General features: G+C 38.1%; 1 protein-coding gene across 1 annotated transcript in view; it reads right to left on the reverse strand.

Annotated features, from left to right (window-relative positions):
• OSBPL11 (oxysterol binding protein like 11) overlaps positions 1–13365 on the reverse strand; it is a 97883-nt gene that overhangs the window by 55918 nt on the left and 28600 nt on the right. Inside the window, exon 2 of the mRNA XM_059391130.1 lies at positions 7202–7270. Coding sequence (XP_059247113.1) covers positions 7202–7270 — 69 coding nt within the window. The remainder of the gene's footprint in view (positions 1–7201; positions 7271–13365) is intronic.

Consider the following 13365-nt stretch of genomic DNA (forward strand, 5'->3'; position numbering starts at 1 on the left):
GATTTTGGGGAAGAATTTAATGCTCTGTGTCTATATATGCCAGATGGGAAGTAATCTCACCCTCAGGAATTAGAAGTTAAAGTGGCAGGAAGTAGGTTCAGGAGAGGGTCTTGCTCTTCTGTACTTTCCTAGCCTACCACATTCTAGAGCAAGTAGTTATTTATAGAGTATGCCCACAGTGGATTTCTCCAAGCTGCTACAAGTTGACCTTAGTCAAAACAGAAATGGATTGGAAGGAAAGGGTCTTGAATATGCCATAGGTGCAGTGCTTCTGTTAAGCTACACCAGCAGCACATGGACAAGAGTGGCTAGGCATGCCAAAGAAACTGAGCAACTAAGCCTAGGGATGTTAAACATAGTCTTAACCTATCTGTTCACCTTTGATCAGTGTACATGTTTCATGCTGAGGACTCAGTTATCTCTGCTGTACCACAGGACCTCCAGCCCAGCTGACATAAAGTAAAAATGGAAAATGGGAAGGGCTTTTTTTAGGTGGGGCTACAGTTGGGCTCCTGGGTGGCTTAGTCAGTTAAGTGTGCGACTCTTGGTTTTAGGTCAGGTCATGTTCTCAGGGTTGTGGGATCCAGCCCCACCCTGGGCTCTGCACTCCCCAAAGTCAGCTTGAGATCCTCTCCCTCTCCTTCTGCCCCTCCCCCAACTCACACATGTGTGCTCTCTTTCTCAAATAAATAAAATCTTTAACAAAATAATAAGAAAGTGGGCTTATAGCAAACTGACAAGGTGAGACCTCTCTCTCTGATGGGTTAAGTCTAAAAAGTTCTGTGCTCTCTCAGTAGCAAACATGGATGAGTTTACAAGCACTGTCTAGAGAGGCTGAAAACTGGTCTCTCTTATATCCGGAGGGATCATGTCCGGAGAGCCAGCACCCCTCCCTATCCCAGAATATTTGCTTGGATCTGCTAACTCGAGACAATCAATGGCCAATGTATCGTTTGTTTGTTTGTTTGTTTGTTTAAGATTTTATTTATTTATTTGACAGAGGTCACGAGTAGGCAGAGAGGCAGGCAGAGAGAGAGGGGGAAGCAGGCTTCCCTCCTAGCAGAGAGCCTGATGTGGGGCTCGATCCCAGGACCCTGAGATCATGACCTGAGCCGAAGGCAGAGGCCCAACCCACTGGGCCACACAGGCGCCCCCCAATGTATCTTTTTGGCGGGCTTCCTCATGTAATAATAAATACCTGCCATTTCTTCCCATGGTCTCGAGTTGCTGCTCACCTGAAATGACATCTTGAAATTACACTAAATTTGTACGTTTGTATATATATTTTTTAAAGATTTTATTTATTTATTTGAGAGAGTGAGAAAGAGAGCATGAAAGCGGAGAGGGTCAGAGGGAGAAGCAGAAATCCCACTGAGCAGGTAGTCCATGCAGGACTTGATGCCCAAGATTCCAGCATCATGACCTGAGCCAAACGCAGGCGCTTAACCAACTGAGCCATCCAGGCACCCGTGTTTATGTATTTTTGGAGCTTTCTTACTCTGTTCCCCTTCTGACAGTTTCTCAGTATTATTCAATATGATATAAACAACAGTTGTTGAATATTGGGGGGGAAAGCTAACCTATCTTCTTTTAAGAAAGAGAACAAAAAATAGTGCTAAAACCAAAGTGAAATTACAATTTTAAAAATTAGTATTCTGGGGGTACCTGCCTGGCTCAGTTGTTAAGGATCTGCCTTCGGCTCAGGTCATGATCCCAGGGTCCTAGGATCGAGCCCCACATTGGGCTCCCTGCTCAGCGGGGAGCCTGCTTCCCCTCTCTCTACTCACCCTGGTTGTATTCCCTCTTTCACAGTCTCTCTGTGTCAAATAAATGAAAAAAATCTTTTTTTTTACATTTTTTTAAAAATTAACTTTCTGGGGGCATCTGAATGGCTTAGTCAGTTAAGTGTCCGACTCTTGGTTTCAGCTTAGGTCAAGATCTCAGGGTCATGAGATCAAGCCCTATGATGGGCTCTGTGCTCAGTGGGGAGTCTGTTTGAGATTCTTTCTCCCTCTCCCTCTGCTCACACTGTTTCTTTAAAATAAATAAAATATTTTAAAAATTAATATTCTGTATGACATTTGAATATATAAGCCTTCAAAAAATTTCAAAAACCTAAAGTGAAAAATACAACATGAAAAGACTCCCTTGACTTGGCTTTTTTTTTTTTTTTTTTTTTTTAATATTAAAGATGGGACCCCTGGAGAACTGCCCTTTTAACTTCAATAGGGATTCCCTTCTAAGTCTTCATGCCATATGATCTCTAACTTTCCATGTATCATTCTTATTTAGATTACCTAATGTCACTTCCAACTAAACACAACCCAAACTGCCCTCTCTGTTAAACACTCACCTTTTCATCAGTGCTTCTCCTATTCTTTTATTTATTTATTTTTTTTAAATATTTTATTTATTTATTTGACAGAGAGAAAGATCACAAATAGGCAGAGAGACAGACAGAGAGAGAGATGAGGAGAAGCAGGCTCCCTGCTGAGCAGAGAGCCCGATGTGGGACTCGATCCCAGGCCCCTGGGATCATGACCCGAGCCGAAGGCAGAGGCTTAACCCACTGAGCCACCCAGGCGCCCCTCTCCTATTCTTTTAAAGTCTGAAAATCATTCTTTTGTAAATTATGTCTCATTTTCAAGTTGTTTAAGGTCGGAAAGCAAATTCAGCTCCCATTATTTTATTGTGGCCAAAAGCAGAAGCATCCAAATGACATGTGAACTAGAAGCAGCATGATAATAATATAAAACCATAGACTTTGGAGTCAAAACTGTTTAGGTTCAAATTCCAGCATTATCATTTTTAAAAAAATTTAAAACCAACAGTGAGATACCACATCACACCTATTAGGAAGGTTATTATTAAAAAACAAACAAACAAAAAACAGAAAATAACAAGTGTTGGTAAGGATGTGGAAATAATTGGAACACTTGTGAACTGCTGGTAAGAATGTAAAATTAGTAGCCACGATGGAAAACGATATGGAATTCCCCAAAAAATTAGACACAGAATTACCATATGATCCAGTAATTCCACTTCTGGGTATATACACAAAAGACATGAAAGTTGAGAATTGAACAAGTATTTGTATCGCAATATTCACAGCAGAATTAGCAGCTAAAAGGTGGAAGCAACCCAAGCATCCACTGACAGATGAACAGATAAAGAAAATGTGGTACACACATGCAATAGAATACCAAAATCTTAAACAAACAAACGAAAAAGAGTATTAGTCAGCCTGAGAAAGGAAGGAAACTCGGACACACGCTACAACATGGATGAACCTTAAAGACAGGATGCTCAGTAAAATAAGCCAGGCACAAAAGAACAAATACTGTATGATTTCACTTACAGGAGGTACCAAGAATAGTCTAAGCATAGACACAGAAAGCAGAATACTGGCTGCCAAGGGCTTTGGAGAAGGAGAAATGGGAGTTATTATTTAATGGTAACGTTGAGAAGATGCAAAAAGTACTGTGGAAAGATAGTGTTGATGGCTGCACAGCAATGTATGCATTTAATGTCACTAAACTGAACACTTATACGTGGTTAAATGATAAATTTGTGTATATTTTGCCACAATAAAAGAAAATGAAAGTTTAATCCCCCTGTACCACAACTACCAATTTCTACCCTGGCTTTGCTCCTTACTGCCTGCCTTTGTGAACTTGGACTGGTTATTTAAACTCTTCAAGGTCCCAGAGAAGTTTGAGAATCCTGCACAAAATGGACCCCTAAACAGAAATTTGTTTGCTGACTCCAAACCAACCTAAAAGCTTAATCACTACAAGTATTTTTAAAAGCCCAACGCAGGTAAACAAGTACCTATAAACCTAGTATATAAGTAACTTTTGTCTATTGTCAACACTTTGATAAAATGTTGGGGAAACTGGACAGTTACACATGAAAGAATGAAACTAGATCACTTTCTTCACCATACACAAAAATAAACTCAAAATGGATTAAATGCTTAACTCTAAGACCCGTAACCATAAAACTCCTAGAAAAAAAACATAAGCAGTAAGCTCTCTGACACTGATCTTAGCAATATTATTTTGGATGTCTCTTCAGGCAAGGAGAAAAAAAGCAAAAATAAACAACTGGGACTAGAACAAACAAAAAAGCTTTTGCATAGCAAAAGAAGCCATCAATAAAATGAAAGAGCAACCTACTAAATGGGAGGAGATATTTGCAAATGATATATCCAATAAGGGGTCCAATACCAAAATCTTATCCATCTAAAATATATCAAGAATTCATAAAATCCAATATAAACAAAACGAAACAAAACAACCAACCCACTTAAAATGTGAGCAGACAACCTGAATAGAAATTTCTCTGAAAAAGACATATAGGGGCGCCTGGGTAGCACAGTCAAGGTTAAGCGTCTGCCTTCAGCTTAGGTCATAATCCCAGCCAGGGTCCTAGGATCGAGCCCCACATCAGGCTCCCTGCTCAGCAGGAAGCCTGCTTCTTTCTCCTTCTCCCACTCCTCCTGTTTGCATTCCCTCTCTTGCTCTCTCATTCTCTGTCAAATAAATAAATATAATCTAAAAATAATAATAATAATAATAAAAATAATAAAATAATAATAATAAATAATAAATTGAAAAGACATACAGAGGACGACTGGGTGGCTCAGTTGCTTAAGCCATCTGCCTTCAGCTCAGGTGATGATCCCAGGGTTCTGGGACAGAGTCCTGCATCGGGCTCCTGTCTGCTTCTCCTTCTCGCTCTGCCCCTTGCCACCACTTGTGCGCTCTCTCTCTCTCTCGCTAGTTCTCAAAAAAAATAAACTTTTTTTTTTTTTTAAGACATATAGATGGCCAACAGGCACACGAAAAGATCCTAGTACTACCAATCATTAGGGAAATGCACATCAAAACCACAATGAAGTAACACCTCACAGCTATCAGAATCGCTAGGATCAAAATGACAAGAAATAACACATGTTGGCAAACATGTGGAGAAAAGGGAACACTTCTGCACTATGGGGGGGGGGGATGCAAACTGTTTTTACAGCCACAATGAAAACAAGTATGGAGGTTACTTAAAAATCCAAAATAGGAAAACATAACTGAAGGTATCACAACTCCAGACTTCAAGTTATATTAAAACTACAGTAACCACAACAGTATGGTACTGGCACAAAAATGCACCCACAGGATCAATGGAATGGAATAGAAAACCCAGAAATCAACCCACAATTATATGGTCAATTAATCTTCAATGAAGGAGGAAAGAATATACATACAATGGAAAAAGTCTCTTCAACCAATGGTGTTGGGAAGACTGGAGAGCTATATGCAAAAGAATGAAACTGGACCACTTTCTTATACTACCTACAAAAATAAATTCAAAATGGATTAAAGACTTAAATGTGAGACTTGAAACCACAGAATCCTACAAGAAAGCACAAAATTTCTCTGACATCAGTCACAGCAACATTTTTCTAGATGTCTCCTGAGGCAAAGGAAATAAAAGCAACAACAAACCACTGGGACTACATCAAAATGAAAACCTTCTGCAGAGCCAAGGAAACACTCAACAAAACTAAAAGCAACCTACTGAATGCGAGAAGATATTTACAAATGACATATCCAATAAAGGATTGGTATCCAAAATATATAAAGAACTGATAGAAAAATTGTTGGCGAGGATGTGGAACAAAAGGCACGCTCTTGCACTGTTGGTTGGAATGCAAACTGGTACAGTGACTGTGGGAAACAGCATGGAGTTTCCTCAGAAAATTAAAAATAGAACTACCCTGTGATCCAGTAACCGCACCACTGGGCTTTTACCCCCTAAATACAAAAACAACAATGCAAAAGGATACATGCACCCCTATGTTTATTGCAGCATTATTTACAATAGCCAAATTATGGCAGCAGCCCAAGTGTCTATCAACAGATGAATGGATAAAGAAGATGTGGTGTACACACACACACACACAGGAATATTACAGTCATCAATAAGAATGAAATCTTGCCATTAGCAAAAACATGGATGGAACTAGAGAGTATAATGCTAAATGAAATAAGTCGGTCAGAGAAAGACAAATACCATATGATTTCATTCAAACAAAACAAAACAAAAGAGAGAGAGAGAGAGAGAGACTGATTCTTAACTACAGAGAACAAACTGATAGTTACCAGAGGGGAGGTGGGTATGGGGGTGGGTAAAATAGAAAAAAAAAAAATTAAAATTAAATAAAATTAGAAAAAAAAAAAAAGAACTACCATATGATCCAACAATTCCACTTCTAGGTATTTAACTGAAAAAAAAAAAATGAAAACACTACATCAGAAAGACATATCACTCTATGGTCATTAGAGCATTTACGATAGCCAAGATATGGAAGCAACCTAAATGTCATCTTTTTTTTTCCAAGTTTTAAAAATATTTATCTAAAGTCTACTTAGTCAACATACACAGTGTATTATCAGTTTCAGAGGTAGTTAAATGTCTTTGACGGATGAATGGAGAAAGAGGATGTGGTGTAAATATAGAAACACACACACACACACAAATGGTTTTTACTATAAAAAAGAAAGAAATCTTGCCATTGATGACTTCCTGGATGAACTTAGAGGGTATTATGTTAGCTGAAATAAGTCAGACAGAAAAACAAATAATGAATGACTTCATTTATGTGTGGAATCTAAAAAACAAAACCAACAAAACAGAAAGATTTATTGATACAGAAAACAAACTGGTCATTGTCAGAGGAGAGAAGGGATGGGAGAATAAACAATATAGGTAAAGAGGATTAAAAGGTACAATCTTCCAGTTATATAAAATAAGACAAAAGGATACAATGTCTGGCATAGGGAATACAATCAATAATACTAAAGTAATTTGGTATGGTGACAGATGGCAACTAGACTTACTGAAGTGATATACATAAATATTAAGTCACTATGTTGTATACCCGAAACTAATACAATACTGCATGTCAATTATTCTTCGATTAAAGAAAATATTAACTTCTGAGGCATTTGGAGGGTGCCATCTGGACAGATGTCAACTCCTCTCAGCCTCTGCAAAGGAGAACTTATCAGACTTTAAATAACCGTCAATCCTTCTCTAAAAGGTTTCCCATCCATGTCTGTACAGAAGTAATTTCAGAATATAAAATTATCAGCCCCATTTCTGGTCTCTTAGGAGAGGGATGTGATACAGAATAATCACTTACCTGTACTGCCACCCAGTGACAAGGTTGGTGTACTTCATTAAGTAGCCATATACATTTTCCATGTGATCACTGTTTCAAAAGATCAGAATGCATCGAAGTCAATAAAAATTAGAAATATCAGGAAGGTAACTGAACAGCTTTAAAAACAGCTATAGATATATATGTTTTACGAATGCCTCACACTTTCTTCAGAAGATTTACAGCCTCAAACTTTCTTCAGAAGATTTACAGCTCAACGAAGAGGTATTTAATCAACCAAATTTGATATCCATAGGTCTTTATTTTACTAGATTTCTTCAAAACAAATATAATCCCCCATAAGTTATTATATATTATTTCAAATATGAAATCATTATATAAATAAAAAATTATATAAATATAAAACAAATATACTATAAATATAATTATAAATAAAAATATTTTATAACAATTCCCTACTAAAGAAATAAAATGGTTTTATGGTTGTAGAAAGCCAAAAAAGGTCTCTAAATTGAATAGTGGCTCCTCACTCTGGTAGGACACATAAGAGGCCAATCTGTTGTCTCTGATTCCTTGGGCTTCCAAAACAATCAGACTATGACACCTCACTCCCACTCCATTTCAGACAGGTATGAGGCAAAATATTCTCTGTGAGTTTTGCCAATGGAAAGATTTTAATAAAGGCTTATTACAATTGAGTTTGTTTACTTCCTGCCCCATTTTTCACTTATTACACATATATTCTGCTATAGTGGTTCTTAAAAATGCAATATCTCATTGATATTTCTTTTTCAACATTTTAAGGTCCCTTATACTTATGAAAAGTAAAGGAGACCTACATTGAAATATCTTGTTGATACATTCATTTTTTTATTTCATGGCTTACATTGGAATTCCTTTAAAACTCACCTAAAGTTTTAATTTAACACTATAAAATACAATGGATATTCATTATTAATTTTCTTTACTATCCCTAATCACAGAGATACATGGTAAAATTTCAGCTAACCAGCATAACAGAAACTGGAAGTGTGAGCCAACTGGCAACCTTTAAAACGTCGATACATTAAAGGCAAAAACCAAGGAAGAGTTAGCTGACACAACTAACAGAACAAAGTTCAAAACAGATTTAAATTGATCCCAATGACAAATAAAAAGGGCTGAAGATAAAGACTCTCTCAAGAAAATGAAATGACCAAATATAACATTCTAGTGCTACTACTGGGAAGTGAGTAGGGGGATGCCTCAAGAATAAACTCAATGTAGAGTGTCTTTCTAATCTCATTTCTTCAAAGGGTTTGAAAATAAAGATCAAATCTACAAATAAAGAATTGAGCCCATGACTATGCTTTTTTTCTGATATTTTTCTTCTCTTCTAAGGCTAGCAAGCAATACTGTCTATTAAGTGAAACTCATCAAGTCCTTTGGGTTTCATAAGGTCACTAAATCTCAAGAAGACAAAGGTTGTCTACTTCTAAAATGCCAACCCAAAGTTCTGTTACATGGTATGTCATGTTAAAACTGACAGTATCAGCTGAATTCTCATTTTAATACTTACTAGAGCCCATATCTAGAAGAAAGGGTTCTCTGGAAACCCAAGCTCTTGGGGTTTTGCTAGAGTTCCTCTAGCTGCAGCCCAGGTCACAGTAAAGCTTTTCTTTCAGTTCCACTGGTACTTAAAAAAGCATGAAGATATTTATCTCGCCTGGCTCCCACATCTTTCCCAAGCTTCAGTCTTAAACAACTCTTTGGGGTCACAGGAATCCCAATGTTCATGGATTTTGCCCAAAAATAACTTCCCAGAGTTCTTCCTCTGTTCTTCTTTAGGGAAGCTCAGCTTCCCTCAACTGTATTTGCCTTCAAAACTTATTTCTTCGCTTATATGTGGACTCTAAAAAAAAATAATTAACTTTTAAAATAATTTTTTAATTTTTAAGTTATCTCTACACAAAATATGGGGCTTGAACTCACAACTCTGAGATCAAGAGTGGTATGCTCTATTGCCTGAGTGAGCCAGGCACCCCAAAAATAATTTTTAAAAAAGAACTCATAAATACAGAGAACAGACTGATGGTTGCCAGGGATGGAATAATAAGTAACATGGATGAAAGTGGTCAAAAGATACAAGCTTCCAGTTATGAAATAATTAAGTCTTGGGGATGTAATATCTAGCACATTGAGTATATTAAAAATACTACATTGCATATTTGAAAGATGCTAAGTGAGATCTTAAAGGTTCTCATCATAAGAAAAAAAAAGTATAATATATGGTGAGAGATGTTTACTAGACACTGTGGTCATCATTTCACAATGTATACAAATCAATATGGACCAAATTAAGCTGTGTACCAGAAACTAATATAATGTTGTATGTCAATTATAAATTAGGAAAAAGCTTATTTGTTCATTCTAACCTATATTTTCATAACCTGAATATTTATTTATTTATTTATACATATGATGCATCCATCCACAAAGACTAAGGTGCCACATAACCTATTTAAATATTTCTTCAAAGTATCAAAATAGTCCATAATTCACCATTTTTAGTTTTCCAAGCCCTTATAATCTAGTTTCTCTATACTAAGCCTTCATAACTATATTATGACTATTAGTACAGAATAAAAACATTACAATTCAATTATAGTTCAATTGCTCTGGTTCTAACACAATTATATTCTTTAAATGCATATGTGAACTGTGGAGAGAATCTTTCTGAAAACCTCAATATATATTTATAACTGAAAAAAAAACAAGTAAAAATTTCATTTCTAAGTAACTGAAGAGAATGCCTCATCTCCATAACTTTTGTCCAGTCTCTCTTATTACTAAAGCTAATTCTCATCTTGGTCACATTTTAAGTTATTTATATCAATCATTTAATAGCTACCAATGAATTTTTAATGATACAATTCCAGTAGAATCATTCCCAAAATAAAATCAAAGTATATCCTTGTACTTCCCAGTAATGTTTTATGTTCAATTTTTAAATGTTAGTATTTTGTCCATGCTTGTATCCAAAGAGTTAACTTTCTCACAAAAGCGACAAGGGCAATATTGATACGGCTATGATACTCAAATGTGCAATTAAGTATAACATGCAGGCCTGCTTTCACTTCATGAAATAGACATCTGAGGCTACAAAGAGTCAACTTAAGAACATCCTGTGCTTCAAAACAGCTGGACGCACTGTTGCTTCTCATCCTTCCGAGCCGCGCAAGCAGCAGATATGGAACAACTGCGCCATCTGGTGGTCAGTATAAAGAGCTTTGTGAGTGAACACCTTTTGTTCACTTTTCCCTTTCTCCTCTTCTCTCCTTGTAACAGCCTCATGTAGTACCACTAACCCTTATGCTCTGCTCCCATTTAAAATGTGTGAATTTTGAAGAGGTAATACGGCTGCAGAGTAGGGTGACCCTAAGCTTACCCCTTTCCCTGAACACAGCTGGATAAATATAAAATCACTATGAATACCCAAGAAATCGACTGGAAGTCTTATAGAACAAAGCTGCACATCTACAAACCAGAAAAACAAGTGAAATGTAGGAGCTGCAGTCAGTATGAGAAAAGAGCTATGGGCACTGCCCAGGGGAGGGCGCCCTGACAGTGGAGGGAGCATCCAGAAAGGAGGAAGAAAGAAAGCACAAGACAAGAAAGAAAAAAGAAAAAAAAAAAGTGAAAACAATATGCAGGGGACTGCACAAGAAAACTATTTCCCAAAATCATGGATGGGGAGAAAGGAGAGGGTTACAATACTGCCAGTTTTCTACACAGTAAAGTGCAGATTTCGAAGTTTCTGAAGTCTGAGACCTTGCCAGGTTTGCACCTGGGGAACTAAGCAGTTCTCCAATGGAAGCATAGCTGAGCCCCAGCACCAGGCAGCCTAAGGATCCTCAGGGTCACACAGGGAGAAGTGGTGCCCCTGCTTAGAGTGCATTTGGTAGAGGTGACACGGCCTCTCTGTGGGCAAAGGGCCTTGCAGGAGCCATGAAACTGTCCCACTCACCAGTACAGGAACAAAAACTCCAAGTGAGGGCTTCAAACCCTGGCATGAGCTGTGTGTTGTGATCTACCACAAACTCCAAACTGCTGAAACATAGCGCAGCTGTCTCCTGCAACAAGCTGCCACTGGCCACAAGGCAGGGCGACCCTCCCCCAGAGGTCTCTGAAGTGTGAAATTTTGAAACATACCTATACTTCAGATAAAACACAGGAGTGCTCACAGTTTGACAGGACAGCTAGGGCACAGGCAGGGTGAAGGCAGGGATGTGACAGAAACCAGTAACACTCACAGGGTCAATGTTTGGGCATCTGTGAAGGCTTACTGAAGAGGGGTGGCACACATTTCCCCGCTCTGGAGAGAACAGGTCAAAGCCAGCTTAATCCACCTCAGGGAGCTGAACAGCGCCACCAAGTGGAAAACCGAGCCACTACATCAAGCCCCACTCCTCTCTGCAGGAGCATCCCCACTAGGGCAGTTCCACTGAGAATCAGAGCCGCAAGGCCCCTCCACCAGAAGACCAGTACAAACCCCCTCACACACCAAATCTACTGATCACAGAGTGCTGCAAAGCTTCACTGCTAACGAAAACAGGATCCAGCATCCTTTGGGTTTTATTTATTTTACTTTTTGTTTTATTTTTTGGATACAAAAAGCAATTTTTAATGTTTTAATTTTACTATTTTATTATTTCTTAATTTTTACTTTTTTCTTTCTACCATCTTATTTTCTTTCTTTCTTTTTAAAAAGATTTTATTTATTTATTTGACAGAGATCACAAGTAGGCAGAGAGGCAGGCAGGGAGAGAGTAGGAAGCAGGCTCCCCGCTGAGCAGAATGCCCAGATGCTAGGCGCAATCCCGGATCCTGGGATCATGACCTCAGCTGAAGGCAAAGGCTTTAATCTACTGAGCCACCCAGGCACCCCATCTACCATTTTTCTTTTTTTTCCATTTTTCTTTTTTTAAAAGACGTATTTATTTGTGCTCCCTTCAGCAGCATATATACTAAGGATGACATGCAAATTCGTGAAGCATTCCATATTTTACACAGTTTCCCAGTGAACTGCTGCTCTTCGTGGAGTAATTCCAAGGAACGGTATCAAAGTACAAGAATAACGAAATTGTGACATTTCACTAGAAAAACATTCCTGTAGCACACTCTATGGCCTGTGAACGAAGTTGAACTGCACCTGGAAATTTATGTGTTGTTTCTACATATCTCAGAAATGAGAAAATGTCAACTTGTGATTCCTTATAGAATTTAAAAAAAGAATTAAGATGTATTTGAGAGAGAAAGAGAGAGCATGAGCAGGGAAAGGGAAGAGGGGGAGGGAAAGAGAGAATCCTCAAGCAGACTCCATGCTGAGAACAGAGCCCAGTGCAGGGCTCCATCCCAGGACCCTGAGATCATGACCTGAGCCGAAACCAAGAGTTGGCCATTCAGGGCGCCTGGGTGGCTCAGTGGGTTAAGCCCCTGCTTTCAGCTCAGGTCATGATCTCAAGGTCCTGGGACCAAGCCCCGCGTTGGGCTCTCTGCTCAGCGGGAAGCGTGCTTCCCCCTCTCTCTCTGCCTGCCTCTCTGCCTACTTGGGATCTGTCAAATAAATACATTAAATCTTTCAAAAAAAAAAAGAGTTGGCCATTCAACCGACTCAGGCACCCCTATCTTTTGTCAATCAAGCTTTTCGTAACAAGTAGACCAAAACATACCTAGGCTCTAGCTTCCTTTATGTATTTTTTCCTTTTTCCTTGATTTTTAAATTTTAATTTTGTTTTATTTTCCTCTCTCCAAAATGACAAGACGGAGGAATAAACCTCAAAAGAAAGAACAGGAAGAACTGATGATCGGAGATTTAATCAATGTAGATCTAAGTAAGATGTCTGAACTAGAATTTAAAGCAATTATATAAATACTAGCTGGGCTTGAAAAAATCATAGAAGACACTAGAGAATCCCTTACTCCAGAAGTAAAAGAACTAAAATCTGGTTAGGCCAAAATTTAAAATACTGTAACTGAGATGCATGGAGGCTACAAAAATGAGGATGGACGAAGCAGAGGAGCAAATCAGTGATATAGAAGATAAAATTATGGAAAATAATGACGCTGAAAAGAAGAGGGAAAAGAAAGGTAATGGACCACACAGGTAGACTTAGGGATCTCGGTGACTTATGAAAATGTAAAAA

Source organism: Mustela nigripes, chromosome 2 (assembly GCF_022355385.1).
Source record: "Mustela nigripes isolate SB6536 chromosome 2, MUSNIG.SB6536, whole genome shotgun sequence".
Lineage (NCBI taxonomy): Eukaryota > Metazoa > Chordata > Mammalia > Carnivora > Mustelidae > Mustela > Mustela nigripes.